This window comes from Sinocyclocheilus anshuiensis, unplaced genomic scaffold, assembly GCF_001515605.1.
Source record: "Sinocyclocheilus anshuiensis isolate Anshui unplaced genomic scaffold, SAMN03320099.WGS_v1.1 scaffold1694, whole genome shotgun sequence".
NCBI classification, from domain to species: domain Eukaryota; kingdom Metazoa; phylum Chordata; class Actinopteri; order Cypriniformes; family Cyprinidae; genus Sinocyclocheilus; species Sinocyclocheilus anshuiensis.
Window position 1 is genome coordinate 91,308 of NW_015542421.1, and position 15,101 is coordinate 106,408.

The 15,101-nt window shown below is 38.1% G+C and overlaps 1 protein-coding gene across 13 annotated transcripts in view; it reads left to right on the plus strand.

Moving 5' to 3' along the window:
• Positions 1 to 15,101, plus strand: part of kcnc3a (potassium voltage-gated channel, Shaw-related subfamily, member 3a) — a 59,311-nt gene that overhangs the window by 35,517 nt on the left and 8,693 nt on the right. For 7 of the 13 annotated variants that reach the window (XR_001634759.1, XR_001634758.1, XM_016492904.1 and 4 more), the window contains exon 4: positions 2,375 to 2,581. Coding sequence is in view for 10 of the 13 variants with exons in the window: in XM_016492904.1 (XP_016348390.1) it covers positions 2,375 to 2,581 (207 nt within the window). In the remaining 3 variants the exon portion in view is untranslated. Of the gene's footprint in view, positions 1 to 2,374; positions 2,582 to 3,811; positions 3,938 to 8,871; positions 8,893 to 15,101 lie in introns of all 13 variants that reach the window. The other 6 variants (XR_001634757.1, XM_016492907.1, XM_016492903.1 and 3 more) reach the window with 3 other exon arrangements.

A 15,101-nucleotide genomic window follows, 5' to 3' on the forward strand; every position in this document is an offset into this window, starting at 1 on the left:
CATACACACAAGTATTTGAGAGTAGTAATATGTGAAACTATGCTGTCACGGCCGAGTTTGACAGAGAACAGGAACGTTATTAAAATTATAGCAGGATTATGCTTCATGCGTTCCAATCAGCTTCTTAGACTACCAGAAAACATCCCACCCAATCAGAAGAGCAGGAAGTATGATCCTGAAACTAGCAAACAGCTTTTGATAGATGATTGACATGGAGCTTACAGTACTATTTGTGTGTGCAGTTTATTTGCGCACGCACTGCAGAAACACATTTTCCTAATCACTATATTATTATGTATATATCCAGAAAAAATATATATTTAAAAAAAAAAAAATATATATATATATATATATATATATATATGGATTTTTACAAATATTTTTTCTGGATATATATTCAATCTTAATCTTAATATATACTCATCTTAATTTTAGTTCTCAAGTTAAATTGTTCTTGTTGTAAGGATGATTTACAGTAAAACAAGATCAAAATACTGTTTAAGAACATCTTTTTTCACAGTTTTTGCATGTGAAGGTGTCAGTCAGGTTGAGCCAGTGAGTTCATGCAGCCGAGAGAGCTCCGTCTGTCATTACTGTGCAGAACACAGATATACACACCCCATGCTAAGATTAACATGAGGCAGATTAGTCACGGCCCCTCAGATTAGCATGTGCTATATTTGATCTATAATACAAGCAAAAGGTTTCAAATCAACAGCATCCTGCTTACAGCCACATCTCTGCCGATTTTTAGCTGATTTCAACACCAAAGATACAGATTATGACAGATGACATTGCATCCTTATAAATAGGATGACTTCGGATCGTTTTTCTTAAAAAGTAACATTTTTGGAACCAGCAGCCTCGAGTGGATGACAGCTGTATTTCTCTGCTCATCTTTGTTTTGCTCTTCCATGGAGTTCTCACAGCTGGAAGTTCCCAAGGAAATAAAAGGGAGCATAAACATACTGAGATGCTTGCTGTGAAGAAACGCTTTAGTACATGTGCCCTCCTGTAACTTCAATCCCACATGCCCTTGACACCTACAATACTGGCATCATATCCATCATGTTCATCATACTGTTAACAAAGTTTTATTAAGTAGTGTAAAACTAAAAGTATGAAACCTCTAACAAAATCATTTGTTTGTCCCCCGTCCCCATGTGTGAGTGTGTTGGGGTTTTTTTTTTTTGGCTTGCGTGAGAGGTGCTCTGATTCTGTAGCTTGATTTTATGCTGAAGGTTTTTAAATGGTTCACCCGAAATTACAAACCCATATGATTATATTTTGTCAGTGGAAAACACAAGGAGATGTTTTGTCTGAGCTGCTCCATTTTATACAGTGAAATTGAATGGGGTCAAAAAATGGCAAAAAAACAAAAAAACATTGCACCATAAAAATAACAAGTCTATCCAAGAAATTTCCTGAAGCAATAGAATGGCTTTATGTGAGGAACAGGTATGCCTATAACTTTGCTCATTATTCACTCAAAATCCAGCCATGGTTTCCATTTACTTCTGTTGTATGAAAAGAGCAGCTTAACATTGTGCTAGATTTCTCCTTTAGTGTTCCACGGATAAAATAAATCCAAGTGGATTTTTAAGGAAACTAGGGTGAATAAATGTTTTTTTTTTTTTTTTTTTGTATTATAAGTACTTTTATTATCTCTTAAGTGATTGTCATTTAATGGCTGTCAGGAATGTGAGTTATATCTGGTGTAGTCAACCATATGTCATGACCTTTGCTATAAACTTTTGTGTCATCCATCCATCACCCTTTGTCCCTATGCCACTGTGAAGGTGATCATCATCTTCCCAGATTTCATGGTCATATGGACTACCGTCTTCACAGATAAATATTTTTAATTTCTTCCAATGAGGTCCAATTGCATAATGGGTCCCTATGTCATCTTCTCCCTCGCCTCGCCATCCTCCTTTTTCTTTCTGTCTCTCTTCATGTCTGTAGCAGGCTTTGCCCCTGGCTTATTTCTGTAAATTGTTGAACGGTAACTCACGTCAGATTAGATTTGACAGCTGTGTCGGAAGCTATAAGAACAAGTGCCCCTGCAGCTTCTTTGTTTGAGTGTGTGCACATCTCACTCTTTCAGGCATACTCATTCATGTTGTGCATGTTGTGTGTGTTTGTGTGTGTGTGATGTTCTGAGTTCCCCTGCAGCATTTTAATCAAGTGATGCTGCTCTTTTTGTAGCGCATCTCTATTTTTGCCCCTTTTTATTCATCCCTTTTCATCCCAGACTTTTTTCTTCCCTCTTCCCTGGCTTTTCATGTTACTGTGACTGTCTCTATTATCACATGCACACAGTACCACTAATAGTAATTTTCTTTTTCTTTCTTTCTTTTTTTCTTCCTGTCAGACTCAAAACAGAATGGAGATGCTGCAAACGCAGCTCTGGCTAATGAGGACTGTCCCACCATAGATCAGGTGCTAGGGCCAGATGACAGGAGTCCGGCCACCAGTGGGTTGGGGACATGCACAGGGCGTGAACGTTACCCCCACGATAGGGCCTGCTTCCTTCTCAGTACCGGAGAGTTCCGCACCACAGACAGCAATGTCAGGAAAGGTATGCAGCACCCACAAATGGACACATTATTAAACTCATACTTTCAGTGTGCATCACAAAGAACAGGCTCAGGAAAGGTAAGTTGTATGTTCAAATGCTTATTATTGTATATTAGGACAAAGACACATTCATTGTAGCAATATATATTTTTATACACAAATATACATGCACTGACTTGCACTTCACAAAGTACATCAGAGGTATACGCATTAAAACAGACTCTCCCACATCCATACTAACAGCATAGCTCCCTGCCTTCTCCTCTTGCATCTCTCCTCATAATTCACCACATCAATCATTCTGAAGGCCGCTCGTCATTAGAAAAGCTCTTACCACACACGCAGTAATAATTCCATTCATATCTTGGTTAAATGTGATTAATCTTTGATAACATCAGGACTTTTCAGTGAAAATAATCCTAGCACAAGTTAAATTATTAACAGATATATCAAAAAATTCACTGCGTCTGGCCAACAAGCTCTTCAAATGCTCTATCGTTCTGTCTTATCTGTCTGGGTTGTGCAAAATTCTGAATTAAAGAAATGGCGCTTTCAATTCAAGAGTTTGAATTTAATTGGCCACATCCCAGAGGAAGTTAAATTGGAATTTGAATCAGAAAGACACAGATAATGCATTCTGGGAGAAGTGTTCTTCCAGCTTGGCTAATTTATTAAATATTTTTATAAAATGTCAAGGCTTTTATTTAATTCTACTTTCTTACATTTAAATGCAATACTGCAATTCTGATTCCTGTTTCTACATAAATTCAGATTCAGTAAAAATTCAGGAATTTAACTGAAATTCCTGACTCAATTATGAATAACACGTTGTTGTGTTATTCCTATTTGTCTCTCTGTCTAGTTGTATCTCTCTCTCTTTATGTCTATCTATCTATCTATCTATCTATCTGGCTTGCCTTTGCTCTTTCTTGCAGTCATTCATTGATTTATTACTTCATTCTCTTTCTCTTCCTGGCCTCCCACTCTGGCTTGTCTCTGCCCATGTCCCTTTCCCTCCATCCATCCCCTCATCTTGGCCTTTTTTCTCCTTATTTTCCACCCCTCACACTCTTCGCGTCACATCCTCTTGTATCCTCTTGATTGACATCTACTGCCTTTCCTTCTATACTATACCATCCTGCACCTGCACCTTTCCACCAACCTCCACGTATTCCAAATACACCCCTCTACACAACCAAATCCTACAACCCCCCACCCACAAAAACACTAGAAGCTGCAGGCGCCAACCCAGTCTCCCCCCCAGCAGATGAGTGGTTCAAGCCGGAAGGGCCACTGCTACAGCAGGACCTCAATGCAAATTCTGCCCCTTCTTGGATCAAACCATAATGAATCAGAGGTAACACTCAAAAAAGCAACCAGTGATGCAGCGTAGAAATTAGTAGAGGTCTAATGCATAGAGGTCAATATTTAATTAATTCCATAAGGCACACTGCTATTTCACAGGGAAATATTTTATATGCACATATTTCAACAGGACACAAAGAATTTGGACAAAGAATATATTTAGCACATTCATGCTTTAGAGCAACCATAGATATGAAACACAAACATAAGTAGCCACACTCAGTACTAAAGTACATGACTTGCAGTATGTCTTTTCATTAACAGGAACAATATGCCTTTGAATCAGGGGGGATACTGTCTTCTATGTGTTCTGTCTCTGTGTTTGACAATTTACACACTGATCTAACTTAAGTATTTAATATCTGCATAGACTAAATTCACACAGTAAGTTTAGTCATGACAGTGTCAGAAACTTTTTAATAAATGGGCAATGTCATTTTTTTTCCAATTTGCCCCTGGAATTAATTTATTTATTTATTTTAGCCTTTAATAAGGGCATTTTATTTCTAACCTAATAAAAACACTCAGCATCAAGTTCCATAATTCTAATTCATATCAAATATAAAATAAATTAAGGAATGAGTAGTCCATAAGGCATCTTAACCCAATAAATGCTAGAATACACTTTAAATAATTGATTTATGTATTTTTTTAATACTAAACCCAGGATGTACATAGGATGAAATATTATATAATACTGTATATATTAAATTTTAGAAAATGGAGTAATTCACCATGGGGCATTTCTGTAACTTTTGGTGGAATTTTTGCCCTGAGCCTTAATTTCTGATCCTGATTCCACAGCAGACTAGAATCAGTATCTCGTCTTTCTCTCTGACTCAAATGTGAGTGTTTGCTTAGACTAGCTTTGAAACCTCTACTATATATCTACATTTTTACCATGGTCTGTCTGAATACTCGATTCTGATTGGCTGGCAGGTATGCATTAAAACCGTTTAATGCACAGTTAGTTCCAAGTCAGTTATATTAATGCGCTGCTGTAATTGACGCACAGAGAGAGAGAGAGAGAGCAGATCGTGCTGCACACACACAGAAACTTGTCAGCGCTGCCCCGTGACTTTTATTATAAAGTACACATGAAATCAAAATTGACTATATTTATTTTGTTAGCGCACACTGCTATTTTTGTGGTGATCAATTCATCCGTGCAAGTCAATCCACAAAAAAAATTGTTTGCCTTTATAATTTTTAATCCAAATCTGAAAATGCACCTCACCTCTGAAATGACGGACCTTCTCTGATGACGTCAGTTTGGTGGCTTGGGCTTGAGCATAACATCCTTAACCTATGCTGCGTCCCAATGTGCCTACTTATACTACGCCCTTAAAGTATGTACTTTTTTGGTGAAGAAAAAGTACACACTTTTGAGTGTGTAGTAGAAGAGTAGGCAAGCTTTGGGACATACTATAATGTCATACAGTTGCGTCTTTAACGGACTGCTCTATCGCATAATTACACGCATCCTGTCACTGTAAACTGGCCTGTCAATCATCTTGTCCCTTTTAACATCCTCCACATTTCCTTTCATTTAACTTCCTACCATATCGGAGAGAAAATAATTAGCACGTTGATCTGCTAGCCTCGGGTCTTCATGCAGAGAACTCTGCTCATATTTTCTGTATAATGATGCATTTAAAACGAACAAATGGATGTTTATAAAAGTTCACACTGCTGTTGCAGATGAAATATAACAGATAACATTAAATAAATATTTTTTACCAGGTTAAATGTTGATTATTAGTAACTCAAACCCCTTTATCTAAACCTCTCTACTTACCGTCGGTCACGCGCATCCACCATGTTTGTCGTTTTTAAAAAATGCTTTTTATTCGTGTTTGTAGTTCTCAACCGAATCATTCGTCAAAACGCAATGGATTGTGGGTAATATTAGCCATTAGAGTGTGCACGGATCCACACTTCAAAAATCCACCTGAAATAGTAGACCATCCGGGGACTTTTGGCATACCCTTTTCAACATACTATGCTTTGGGGCACACTTATTCTAATCTCACATACTATTCAGGATGGATAGTATGAACATTGGGACGCAGGGCTAGACTGTATAAAAACATGGACGTAGTGTCCGTGACGTCACCCGTAGGTTCCTGAAGAGTGTTTTTGAAGCCTAAAGTAGGCGGAGCCGGCCGTCACCATCTTGGCGGCGTGTCACCGCACGTCATTCCGGGATAATCGAAAATGGGCAAAAAGGCAGGAGCTGGTTGCTGAAACTACGCCCACCTAGCTCGACGGTGGTGACAGCAGCGGCAATCCACCTGTCACTCAAGTGGCCACACCCTTAATTATGCAGAACTTTAAGGCTTAATATAATTTAAACGGATGACTTATAAAAAAATTCACCCCCTCACAGTTGTCATGAAGGGCAAAATTAGCTATATAGACCAAAATAATGTTTTTGAACCAGGCTGTAAACATGTTTTTTTCTGCTGTAAAGTTGGGCATTTTAACATGGGGAGTCTATGGGATTGACTCCCTTTTGCAGCCAGCCTCTAGCGGCCAGTTGACGAATTACAGTTTAAGTCACTTCCGTGTTGGCTTCACAAGAGAGAGTGGGAGGTTGCCGCTTGATCCTTAAAGGGTCATGAAACCCCCCATTTCAGCACTGGTTAGTTCTCACCACAGTTTTAAAAAATGCTAAAAAAGTGGGCGTGGTGGACAGTGGAGCAGAGGAGGGGAAAGAGGGGAGACAGACAACACACACAGCTTTGCGTTCAGACAGAGTTTCATTTCGCTCCCATCGAGTTAAAAACACAAATAAATGCACAGCCATTTGCACTCAGCATCGAAAACATATATATGAACGCACTGTTGCACCTCTGAGAACTTTTAAGGCTTATTCTGTGGCCTTTTGACGGGTGTCACAGAGCTGTAAAAACGGTTATGCTCACCAAGTGAATGAATCGTCTGAAGTCTGAAACGTCTGTCATAGCAAATCAACACATGCTGTTGTGAATAATTAAGCGAAGCATCTTCTCATAGGATAAGAACGCACAGTCTCATGAATAATTTAATAGACACCGACGCGTCATCGATGTACTATAGTCCATTGCCACGTCACAAATTGTGACGTCAACACAATGTAGATTTTAAACCCGGAAGATGAAAATAGCGCAAAAAAGCTTAAAATTAACCAGTTTTCTCCAACAGTTCAAATTATCGGATGCTAACATTGTCTTCTATGATGTGCAACACAAACACCTGTCTGTCTATCTATCTATCTGTCCGTCCGTCCGTCCGTCTGTTTATTAATCTGTCTGTCTTGTCTATCTAAAAAAGTAGTCTGGGGTTTCATCATGACCCTTTAAACATGCCCATCCAACTGTCAGGAAACGCCTACTTTACTACATCCAATCAGTTCGCAGTAGAAAAAACAAGCCACGCCCTCTGTTTTTCTCATTCAATATTCCGTTTCTCTCTGAAGTATGTCACAATACGGAAGTAAAGTCGGTCACAACTTCGGTTCACGCGGACTTTAATAAAATAGCCTGGATACTAGATCGCTACATTATATTCCTGAGCAATGAGGTGGTAAAATCACTGTTTTTGAAGTAACTAAACAGTTTCATTGTTTGTAGAGAGAGACGCAGACTCAGGTAATTCACACACACAACTGTCATCACTCTCTCTCTCTCTCTCTCTCTCTCTCTCTCTCTCTCGCTCTCTCCATCGATAATTAATTCAAATAAATGTGGTGGTCTTACTGCACTATTTCATCTCTGTGTCTGATTTAAAGCGGGCAGAATGCTAGAGCCGTAACTGACAAAAATATCCGTCGTTTTTACCCTTTAAATATTGCGCTACAAACATCATTAATAGCTTTAAGTTGTCGATGCTGGCTTCCGCTTCGCGTCGGATGGTTTTTGGCCTCCACGTCGTGCATCATTTAATGCACAGCTAGCCGTGCATTATCCCTTACATATCTCAAAGACTAACGGTGCGTCCGAAATCGTACTGTCTGAGTAAGTACTACATTTAAATTTGAATTTAGGCTACTTCATGACCGTCTATATAGTTTGAATATGGAATGAAATTCGGAGGTACTACATCCACAATTGTTGTTACTGTCACATGACCTACCACTTCACTGACATTCATAAATTCTTTTATTTTTTATTTATTTTATTTTGTTGTCATAGTCTATCATTTTTATTTGTTGATGGTTGTATTACTGTTTGCGTACTTTTTTTGAGCATTAATAAAAATAAATAAATCAGTAAAATAAAATAAATCCTCTCCCGTGGCCTCATGGGATAGTAAAGTGTCCATCGAATGCTCACTTCAGAATCCGGGAGAAGAAGTAGGTCATCCGGGTACTTTTCACCTACTGTTTTTTTAATACTATGAATTCGGACATACTACTCACCTCACGTACTGTTTTTCGCCTACTAGTAGGGAAGTATGCGATTTCGGACGCAGCATAAGCATTACAGTATATGAGTGATGTCATTATAGCACTAGCTCCCTCACCTCTGTCTTTCTCTCTCACTCTCTTTCTCTCATTTTACCCTCAAAAGTAAACTTTTGTCATTCTAATTGTATTTGCCTCTGATTGTTTCCTCAATTTCGTTTCCTTTCCCCCCTCCTATTTATGCATCTTTCACACTCTTTTCTCTTGACTGAACTGAGCACCACACATTAAGGATTGTACACAAGTTAACGCTGCACTTTTAACCCTCAGGCCAGTATAGTTCAACACACTCACGTTCACACACCCACACATATGATGAAATGAAAATGTGTTGAATATCTTAATTCATGTGTGACAGAAGGTTATTTGTGTGATTCCTGCTTAATTTGTGTTTGTGTGTTTGGGGATGTTGTATTTTCTGATGTGTTTTTGAGGTACGCTTGTCTGATGAGCTGTTGTTGTGTTATCTCCTTCCTCAGGTTGTGTCGTGTCATGCGTTTGTATGTCAGCTCTTGTTGCTACACTGTTACACTGTCTTCCCTTGTTCGTGTGTTGTCGTGTGTGTGCACTGTAATCCATTCGGTGTTGCTGTGACTTCTTCCTCCTCCTTCTCCTCCCTAGCGGTGACCTTTCACCTCAGTAGAGTGCCCCTCAGGTCTTTGTAAAGAGTTTCAGTGCTCACTATACTGCCGTTCAAAGGCAAAACACAGCAACTACACATTCATTGCATTATGACTAAAGTCTCTTAGACTTTGAGTTCTCTTGTAACAAACAGGTTTGGCTCAACTATGTTTAAATTCAGAAAAAAACAGAGCATCAAATCAGTTAAGTCAGAGTATCTGACTTCCCCAGTTCCATCGTTGGCGTAGTTATTTTTGTTTTGCCTTTGTAGGGCTGTATAATTGCCATCCCACACTATATTTACTACTAGAAAGAGGAATGCCTTTTATGCTTTAGGGGTTTTGGTGAACGGTCACTGAAAAGGGTTGTGTTTTATTTGCATTTTCTGTTTATTTTTTGAATAAAGCTGGTTTCTTCTCTCTCCTGGAACTGCCCTCCACTCTGGGGTCCACTGACCAGTGTTTCATCACAGCCAGCAGATGAAAACCCTTCATTATATGGACCAGAAACAGTGAACTCTAATATTCTAGCCATGAGTAGATAACAAATGCTCGATAGGGCTGTGCTGAAACACTGCTCTCTGACGCTGTTAGGATGTGTGCTACAGTCCTGTAGTCTAACTGATCAGGGACACAATTCTAACTCACATATACACTAAACATCAGGTGAGAAGAGACAAACGTGTCTGATAGACTTGAAAGAGACACATGGACATGTCAAGAGTGAATTTAAGGTGAGGTGAAACACAACACAGACACTAAAAAGCTCAGAAAACACATATACTGATACCGACAGACACAGGTAAGTTCTTGTAGGGCTGTAATGACATACCTGGGCTGTTGCCATGGTAACTGGACACTTTAAGGACTGTGATGCAATTGTCACAAATCAACACTGCAAAGTTTTCATGCAGTAGGTTAAGACCCAAATCAGGGGTAAATGGCATTTTGTTCTTAATGTGGAACTATTTTTTTTTGCTTTCTCCTTTCTCTCTTTTACCTTTTTTCTTTCTCACTCTCTGGCTTCCTTTGTGCCCACAGAGTGTGTTTTACTATGGTCACAGTGCCTCTTCAAGTACACTTTCAATTATGTTGACGAATGCAAAAGAGCACGGGTCAGGAAAGGTCAAAAGTTTTTATTTTGGACATTTTCTCATTTTTTCTTTATAGATTCCATAATATTGACCTGTATGTGTGTATATTTTTATGTTCTGTACACATATCTGAGGGTTTTGTTTCAGTTTATATTTGTGCTATGGCTTTTCAGTGTGGTCTGTTGGTATAGATGTTTTAAAATAGTTCACCCCAAAATGACAATTCATTTACTCACTCACTTTCAATCCAAACCCAGCTACAGTAGAACACAAAAGAAGATGTTTATCAGAATGTCTAAGCCGCTGTCTTCCATACAGTTTGTGAATGGTTTGTCAAGATTAAAATAAGGACAAAAAGACAATATAAAAATATAAAAGTGATCCATATTACTAAAGGCTGGAATACACTATACTACATGTTCGTTTGATTTTGTCAGATCAGTGTGTTAACCCTGTCGGCGTCTGTTGCTATTGGTCGGCATTTGTTTTTGCTGATTGAACATGTTCAATCATTGTTTGTTGGATCTTTTAATGTATGAGAAGTGACGTACTGTAATCGTTTGTCTGTCTGTATTGGTCTGCATCTGTCGGTTGTTAGGAGACGCATGACAAATATAAACAATATGTGTTTTAAAATTGGCTCTAAATATCAAACACGTTTAATATCCTCCATCTGGACAGAATAGTGTGAAGCTAAAAAAAATTGTGCCCATCATACACCAAATAATTTTCTGTGAAATCTGTCACAAAAATCTGCATACTGATTCTAATTTTCGGCAACTAGCGTTGACTTGTCCAAACTGTAACATGTACAAAAGTCGTGTAGTGTATTACAACCTTAATGCTCTATATTTCAAGTCTTCTGAAGTCATGTAGTATAGCTTTATGTCAGGAAAAATCTTGCCTTGACAGCTATACACATTCACTTTCATTATATGGAAAAGAGCAGCTTGGACATTCTGCTAAAATATTATGGTGATTGGAAGAAAAATATCATAGGAGTGTGAGTAAATGATGACAGAACTTTAATTTATGGGTGAACTATCCCTTTATCTTCCACTCCCTCGCTCTCCTCCTCAATCACCACAGCATGTATTCTTCTTTCTTCTCCCCACTCGAACTTCCGCCTCTTTCTGTTTCTACCTTCTGCCCTCTCACTCCTTCCTGCCTACTGTTGCCAAGGAAACAGTGGAAGAGAGCATTCTGGGACTAAGCAAAACATGATGAAAGATAAAACGAAGGGGTTAAAGATGGTTCAAGCTAAAAAAAAATATATATGAATTTGGTCTTCTAAAACCTGGCAAATTGGTTAACATTGCAACCTTAATGTTCAGATGCCCACTTATTCCCAAGATGCACTTAGGTGACCATTATGATTATTTTATTGCTGTTGTGCCCCTGTTCTTTTTTTGTTTCTTCTTTTGCCCCCTTTTATCAATCATTTATTCAGTCTAAAGTGCTCTTTTGATGTGCTGGTGTTTTTGTATTTTATATTTTGAGTACACTGAGATTTTGACACATACCCTTGGGCCCTGCCATTGACCGACTCTGGTGGTGAGGCTAAATGTGTAAGAGCTGCAGTCTGGATGCTGGCCACGGCACACTGACTGAGGGCATTGTGGTCATCTTCCTCTCTAGCCATTGTTTTAAAGCGTAGAAATAGTACTGCACTGCAGAGCTGCAGTCACACCCCTCTTTCTCTCTCTCTCTCTCATTCTCTCTCTTTCTTTCCCTCTCATTTCTCTCCCTCTGCAGACTGATTGATTTTCCCCTGTACTCCCATTTAACCTCACTTCTGAATCTTTGCTGTAACCAGAGAACCCGAGAGTTCTCTCTCTTGGGCTCTCGATGAGCTAGACCAATTCATTATCAATTTTACCATATCATGTATCACTATGTGTATAAACAGTGCCTTATGTCCTTTTCAGATTATTAAATTAAATTTATTAGTTTAAAGTTGCCACAAAACCTTAACTGCATTATCTCTCTCTCTCTCTCTATAGGAATACATACGCATATATATTGTGTGTGTGTGTATATATATATATATATATATATATATACTCAGTAATTAGTTATTATATTTATAGTTATTATATATTTGCTGCATTCTATACTGCTAAAATTAGTTGTATTATATTATAAATTAGTTAATATGTCCACAGAATGGCAGTCCAAAATGATTCCCAACAACCAAATTGGCACAACTGCTGATTGCAACTGCTCTTTCACCCACAAACGTTGCAGCCAACTGTCAGAGTTCCAGGTTGCATCGGTGTGAGAATTTGACTGCAGTGCAGTAAAATTGAGTGGCGAGATATGGCTGAGAGGTTGCTGGCCTGGACGATAATGCTTACAAAGGGGTCAATGCTTTCATTCTGTTCAGGTCACTGCCCCTCCACTGCATTTAACTTCAGTATGATTGAAACATGAACCTGACTGATTCATGTAAAGAATTAAGAAAAATGGAAAAGAAAAATAGTTTAAAAGATATTTGGTAATTCATGTTCCATTTTCTGGTGAATCGAGACCAGTTTATACTCAGTGCAAGGTTATTATCCAAGGTTAGTGAATGGTTGAAGTTTTATTGTCTCAAATCAAGCTGTTCAAATTGGATGAGTAGGTGTGACGGTGTACTGCATGTATGACACTATCATACATGATCTGAATGTTCTGTGAATATTATTTCAATGTTTGTTGTTTAACTGTGTCCTCTAATGTCAACATCTGCAGACTTATATTTCTTTCTGTTGTTTCTAGCTGCATAAACTACTTTATTTTCTTTCTTTATTAAATATTTTATTATTTATTATTAATGTAACATCTACTGGTTTGCAATCAGCAGTGACGTACAACAACCTTACTGGGAACTTTTCTATGTGCATATTGGAATTAATTGTTTATCTTTGACCATGTTAAATGTCATAAGTTTATATTTCTGTCCATCCTTGTTCTGTATATGCAGGTGCTAATTTCTGAATGTAAACTATCCCCTGTCCTCTCACTGTAGTCATTACTTACATCACATGATCCTGCTCTCCCTTAATTATTCTTTTTGTGATCATCTTTCTTAGAGTTTGTGTCTTTGTTGTGTAAAGTTTGTGTACTGTCATTTCGTGTTGTTCTGTGTACTGTTGTGTCGTGTTGTGCTGTGTTTACGTGTTTTTCTGTGTCTAAATCATACATACAGATGTAATGTAACTTGTATGTATGTATGTGACTACCAGTGTTTTTGTTTAAAGGATGAACAAATATCCACTTGTGGATATTGCAAATATTAACACTGATCAAATATACTGTGTATGAACTCAGACACACTATTGAAACTTAGCTGCATTATAGACTATAATGCTATAATGCAATAATTCACATAATGTTAAATATTAATTTCCCACTAGTAAAAAACATTGACGTCCTCTTTGAAAGCTCAGATTTTCCACACTTGTTCTTTGTGATGTAATTCGCTATCATGCTGGTTACTGCAAACAGACTAAAGTTTGAGTAAATTGTTCAACACAGTATATTCAACTTTATTTTATTGCTGCACAATTTCTAAACCATTCTGAGGTTAATATTTGTGCCACTAACGCTCACCTTCCATCCCACCCCCAGGCCACTCATACAGTCCTCGTAGTGTCACTAAAGTTTGACATGAGGTACGTAAACACAGCAGAGAGGGACTTTCATCCATGTCAGGTCAAGGGCTTGCCCATACGGATATAATCTCTATGGGCTTGTTAGCATGATTGTTAGACACCATAAACTGTGCTAGGCTGTGAAGCTACAATGTTAAGACTCTGCATTTCATGCTTTCAGAGAACTTGATTCTCACTCTTTGACCATTTTAACAAAGCCTAACTAACTACACTTACAGTGACAGTCAAAGTGAATTTAGCCACATCTCTATCGCAGATGCTAAAGAATTGCAGAAGCACAGAGTCTGTCAAGCTGAAGGCCTGAATTACACCAGTCCACAACACTGTTGTAATTCTTCATACATAACCTCTCACCAAAGCCCTTCAGTGTTGCATGCGTGAGGCTGGTGAGTGTGAGTTGTGTTATTGTGTGTGATGACGATCATGAGATTAATCGACAGGTCAATGAGTATGCTGGAATCATTGTACTGTTAGTAAATACAGAAAATTGCAAAATGTAGGTATTATTAGACTTTTGTTCTTCCATGACCATGAAAGCTCAATTCTTAAATATATCTTAAATATTTTGTTTTGATAACAGTTCTTTTTCCTCCCCTGCCCTCTCCCTTTTATCTGTTTTAGTTTGTCTGTTTTTTGCTTTTTCGCTTTTTTTCCTGCTTTGCTCAATTTTTATTTATTTTTTTATTTTTTTGGTCTTGTTTTACTGCCATTCTAGGTATCTAGATCTGTTGTTCTAGGTATCTTTGAACTGGAATCCAAAAGCATAGTTATATCCAAACACAATTATTTTCATGTAGGCATTGTCATAAAGCAGCTATTTATGTTAAGAATGGGCTACTAATGCTTTTTTAATCATCACATTTACATTGTAATTGTTCAGAGAAAAAAGAAAGAAAGATAGCAAGTGCCAAAGGTGTACTTATACTGCCTAGCCATATTGATCCTAATTAATTCCATTAAGAGAAGACAAATGCTTATAGGGAATTAAAGACAGTCCAGCAACAGGAAGTGTGATCTTATCTGTACAGTGTTTGCATCACGGGTGCAAGTACAGAACATGACGTTCACGCACACATTATTTTCTCTCTGTAAATGATTGACTCTTATGTGTTTTTATTTGTTACAAACAACAAATAATTTGGTTAAATATGTATATTTCCTCAAATCCATGATGAAAAACAGTCACTTTCTGACTTGCACAAGTGGTCTGGTGTGAGGAACATGATCTACCACTGCCTTCCTTTGCAGCTTCTATAGGCGATGATCTGGTGTATATTTTGAATGACAAGTGGCTGTGCAGCACCCAGAGTGTCCCAGCAGCCCTCTGAGTCAGTCGCAC